The 5,213-nt window shown below is 38.2% G+C and overlaps 1 protein-coding gene across 1 annotated transcript; it reads right to left on the bottom strand.

Annotated features, from left to right (window-relative positions):
• Nucleotides 1-1,252: 1,252 nt before the first annotated feature.
• LOC139966757 (bombesin receptor subtype-3-like) lies at nt 1,253-4,958 on the bottom strand. The gene has a single exon (XM_071970097.1). It carries the CDS (start codon nt 3,607-3,609, stop codon nt 2,593-2,595), a length of 1,017 nt encoding a protein of 338 aa, XP_071826198.1. The 5' UTR covers nt 3,610-4,958; the 3' UTR covers nt 1,253-2,592.
• Nucleotides 4,959-5,213: the final 255 nt, after the last annotated feature.

The raw sequence follows: 5,213 nt of genomic DNA, 5'->3' as shown, positions 1-5,213 counted from the left end.
ATCATTCATTCGAAACTGCACAACAGGAAAAGTGTTTAAAAGAAGCGGGCAGCGTATAGCATATTCAAGTCGTATACACCTAGCAGATTCATCCTATACGCAACTATTGATATTTTGCCTTTTCTGCTTTTGCAGCCTCTTGCCGAGAACTTACATATAGTTGGTTATAAACCTCAGCTGTTCACGACGGTAACAAGTTCAGCCCCGATTTGTATACGCAAATAATATTACAGCACACAGGCCTTTCACCTGGTATAAAAGTATGGCAGATCTTCATATTTGATGGCATTTGTGTTTTATGTTAAGATACCTTTTTTAAAGATTTGAACAATTTTTGTAACCCCACCCCCTCCCTATAAAAATAAATGGAATATTATAAATTTGCTATGGCATGAGATGAGTGACTCTGCAAATTGATGCTAAATATACGGATTATATCCTCTGGTCAAGATTACGTCATTATCTGATCCAAACAACCTTTGAAATTTAAACACTTATTCTTTTTCGGTCCATTTAGTAATTTATTTAATATATTTCACGTTCTTTGAAGATTGGTTGACAAAAAAACGATTTCAATTTCCCTGCATTTAAATACTCTCCATTTCGAAATACTTCTCACTACACATAGTTTATGTCCATATACACTTTATTTTTAATCATTAATGTACCTTCTTTAATGTTCCAAAGCTGCAAAGAAAAAACATTATTGTCAATGGAATTGTAACAGGAACACGAAGCAGACCGTTCATGTTACATATAGGTATTACAATGGGGTGCAAACACATTTACGTCTGGAAGGGGGGGGGGTGGCAGAATAAAATCAAGGGGCTCAGCCATCCCCCTCCTACTGGCCAACAGAATATTACCAAAAAAAAAAACCCTACAGTGCATTACATAAATACATAACATGTGTAGGCCTATGTGCGCTACACCCTATAAACATTCGAAAATTCTTTAAAATATTATAAAAGTTGCCTAAAAAATATAGCACCCTTTTGGATCTATGCACCCTACCAAAATTTCTCAAGAAGAGGGGCCACATGTCACCCCTCCCCTGAACGACATAGCACCCCTCCCGCAGTACACAAATTATGGTTGTACCACCTGTGTGTGTGTGTGATTAAAGCTTTATTTTGAGCTTAATTGTAACTGCTTTCATTCTGAGAAAGCCTTGTCATTTTCATATAAAGTATGCCCCCCCCCCCCCCATTGTAACTAATTCTTGCATGATTGCAACTACCGTTAGAATAACTACAATAAATGAATTATCGAATGTTTAATGGGTTGTAGAAAATCTTTTGAGTCCCCCAAATGTAATGTGATCTTGCTCTTTTGAATTTCTAATGTAGGGAGTAAGTTCTAACTAATTTCATCATGCGTGGTGTGATATTTGGTGTACCCAAATTAAAGAGGATATCCTAATATGTTTATCATATTTCCCTTTAAGAGCTGAGCTTGGTTAATTAACCACAGGAGTTTCCAAAAATCAACTCAAAAGCTACCACATTTAATAACATTCTAGGAAGAAACATCTTTTATGCGAATTTAAGGTACTATATGATCGAGTCATCTATACTACTCCTTATCAGATGGCAACAGCAAGCTAACGTCCTGTAAGAAGAGAAACTGTCCTGTACCATGCGCGCAAATACGCCTCTGTTACAGTGTGTGCTTCATGCTCTGTTAATTTGACTAAGAACAAATCGGACATGCGGAGTATGTCAAGATATGTTAACAATATGATATCAAAATGTCTGCAACGCTATCGAACATTAATAACTGCAGTAATTTTGCGCCTCAGTGTGCCAAGGATATGGAGCCATCCTGCTGACTATAAGGCGTTAATGTTTACAGTGTTTTCTTCATGGGGGAGAGGGGGGGGGGGGAATACACGAATGGAAATATAAAGTTTTTTCTTTGAATATAAAATGTTTTCAATTGGACAGAATATTCATATGCCAACTCAAACCAATAATTTCTTTTGTTATGTCCTTGATATGCCCTTCAGTTGACCTGATGGAAACCCGTGACAAATGTTATAACCCAACGATTCTTTATTGGGTGTTAATTATTATTATTTTTTTTTTTTGCGTGTGTGTTTGTCTGTTTTTAGATTCTTTGCTTCAAATTTGTTTGGTCTGACGTCACTGCCGGAGATCAAATTTAAAAATGTTATGGTTGTTAGCTGGAGCTAAGCGGAAGGTGAAAATATTAAACAATCTTAACATCTTTTGATCTCCGTCCTCAAAATTCATAAACAAGTTAAGTCCTAGAGCTTCAATACTTTTTAGATTCAGCACATCCAAGACTCCCCACATCTCCGTTACAGACGTTGAACATCGTAATAATTTAAATAAATAGTAATAAATATTTTTTAATGAAGAAATAATGCAAAACAATAGAGAGAAAACACTAAAGAACGATCATAGGCATGATGATGTCATAATTAGACTTGCTCAAGTTTTCAAACTTGTGCGTGAAGGGTCATTAAACTTGCAGTGATATATCTAAAATATATAGGGCATCTATCGCAATTATCCCCATGGGTCACATAGAAACAATGATGATAGTGGTTGGGTTTGTGTTTCACATTTAACCAGCTCTTTGACTAGAATGCGCACCACGCAGGTGTAACGCTAACGTGTTCCACATTCTTTTAATAGCTCTCCTGTGCTTGGTACTAATGATTAAAATAGCGCATGGATCCAGACATGCCCGTAGAAATACAGCAATTTGACTGACGACCCTTAAGACATCGAGAGTGACAAAATATGTCCTATTACTGTCACCAAACAACTCGGACAAGAAATGGAAAATGAAATTATAGACGAAATATGGCAAATAACAGACCGCAAATAATGTGATTATGGACAGGAAAACAAACGCACTCCTCTTGCGAGCTTGTTGAAGATGTCGCGATTGATAAATCTTGCTCGTCAGCTGTCGTGAGTTTTGAAGTTCACGGAAGATGGCGGTATAGCACCACGCGATGATTACCAATGGCAGCAGGTAAAGGAAGAGGAACCTCAGAAATTCGTGCAGCTTGGCTGATGTTTCAAACAGAGGCAATGGAACGCACAAGATATCGCGTACCGTATGAGACGCTAACACTGTTGGTATCGAGAGAAAAAGAGATATCGCCCAAATGGTACATATAGTGAAGATGACGATGTTCCAGGATGTTGATTGGGGATTCCTGGATAACAGGGCAAAGTGACGTTCAATCGCTCCGGCAGTCAACGAAAATACAGTAACAGCCTGTGTTGTCACAGTGAAGCCATTTTGAATTTTACACATTATCAAACCGAATTGAAAGCAAGGAAACAGCTCGTGCTCAATCGAGAATGGCGCGTTGACGATCAGGTACAAGAAATCAGCTAATGCGAGGTTTGTGACTAGAGCATTAGGCGACGTTCTAAACGCCTTCATGAGAAACGGTATGAGGAATAAAGCCAAATTGGATACAATTCCGAATGCACCGACCACACACATCACTGACACACCAGTGATGATGGCCGTAGATGGTCCAGGGCACTTTACGACGACCGAAGACGAATTTGAAGTGGAAAAGGAAAAGGAACTCCCGTAGTAACTGTAATAATCAGCCATCTCCTGTCAGTTGAACAATTCGCGAATTTTCACAACAGAATAATATAAACTTGTTTCCCCAGAGGAACCTAGACGACTTTTACTTTCAGCAGACACGTATTTTATAAGACATTTTCCGTTAGGTTATCCAAAACCGTACAATATTGTCGAAATTGCCCGAAATTATCCAACACCGTATAATATCGTAGAAAATTGCCCATCCGAATAACTCTCGTGAAATTATCGCTTATCAGCTCAAAATTTATGTGAGAACGATTTCCGTTTTTTTTTTTCTCTCTCTTCCTGTTGATGACGATTATATCCCGTACAGTAAAAACAAAGACATGTACATGAGTTAATATTTCTTAATAAATATTTCCATTTCCTCAGCGAGATATGCAATATTTTCCCCCTGCTTATCTTTGCCTTGTTCGCTCAAGAAAACGCGCGTTGGGAATCATATATAATCCCCAATTCAAAAGTAACCATAACGCGGAAGATTTGTAAGAGCTATATAGCTATTGTGTTGAGAACACTCCCTCCCCCCTACTGGCCATCTGTTTGCTTTAATGATATTTAGAACAGCTATAGGCAAGCTCCGATGATATAGTCCGTGTATGATGAACAAAAACAAACATTGGAAAGGATCCTTTCATATGCAAAATCAGCATGTACCTATGTATGACATTTCATTGTAAAGAGGACACGATAGTCTTCAAAATGACATAAGAAAGGGTTTTCTGAGTGCTGTACTTAGAAAGTTATGAAAAGATTTAGCGCGAAATGTGCTTATTTTGTAGCGATATTTGCTGCGTAAACGAGGTGGCTTGTGCCGAGTTCCGCAAGGATTCCATATGATATATAGGCTATATACAAATGTCTTAATCAACTCGTCATTGTGGTATGTGTGGTACTTGCAAGTGTTTTGGGGTTTTCCCTCCTTCTCAGGCTTCTCAAGTGCGATACTTTCCAAGAAAGAGAAAAGGCGTCAACAATCAATGAATGCGTCCTTCTGGTAGGAAATTTTAGCTGCCGAGTAGTAAAGTGTGGATCAGCATTACCAGTAGTTTCAGTCAAAAAATATTTTACCATCGTCCGGCAACGATCTCTATGCAGATTATACAAACAAAACCCACTCACCCCTCTCTCTCTCCCTCTATCTCTACTTTTATTTTGAGCGGTGTTTCCTTCTTACGATCCCCTATTTATTTACGCTATCTGTTAACGAATCCTATACTCCTATGTATAATCAGGGAGTAGTCCATAACAACTCCCTGGTATAATACCCGAAAGTATTCGATTCATAATTGAAGTTCCGCTCTGCTTCTTCGCCTTCTATAATTTTTCTTCTTCTTCTTCATCTTCTTTTTCTTCTTATAGTATGACCATTTCCAATTGCTCCAAGGGAGACAGACGGTCGGTGCCACGAGAGAGTTATGCAATGTGATATGTTTCACACATAACAGGCATTCCATCACAGCCCTACCCCTCCCCCCCCCCCTTTTCAAACTAATAAGTAGTTTCTTGTTTCATTGACAGCATGTTTCGTATATAATAACAACCAATAATATTCAGTTTATATAAAATTCAAAGCAATATACAGACTACTTTAGCAATTAGTGACT

The sequence above is a fragment of the Apostichopus japonicus genome, chromosome 4 (assembly GCF_037975245.1).
Source record: "Apostichopus japonicus isolate 1M-3 chromosome 4, ASM3797524v1, whole genome shotgun sequence".
In the NCBI taxonomy this organism is placed as follows: domain Eukaryota; kingdom Metazoa; phylum Echinodermata; class Holothuroidea; order Aspidochirotida; family Stichopodidae; genus Apostichopus; species Apostichopus japonicus.
Note: the sequence above shows the minus strand (reverse complement) of the source record. Positions and strands in the feature narration are given on the sequence as shown.

What these genes read in the sequence shown, in the direction of transcription:
- LOC139966757 (XM_071970097.1), bottom strand. Translation starts at nt 3,609, where the DNA reads ATGGCTGATTATTACAGTTACTACGGGAGTTCCTTTTCCTTTTCCACT.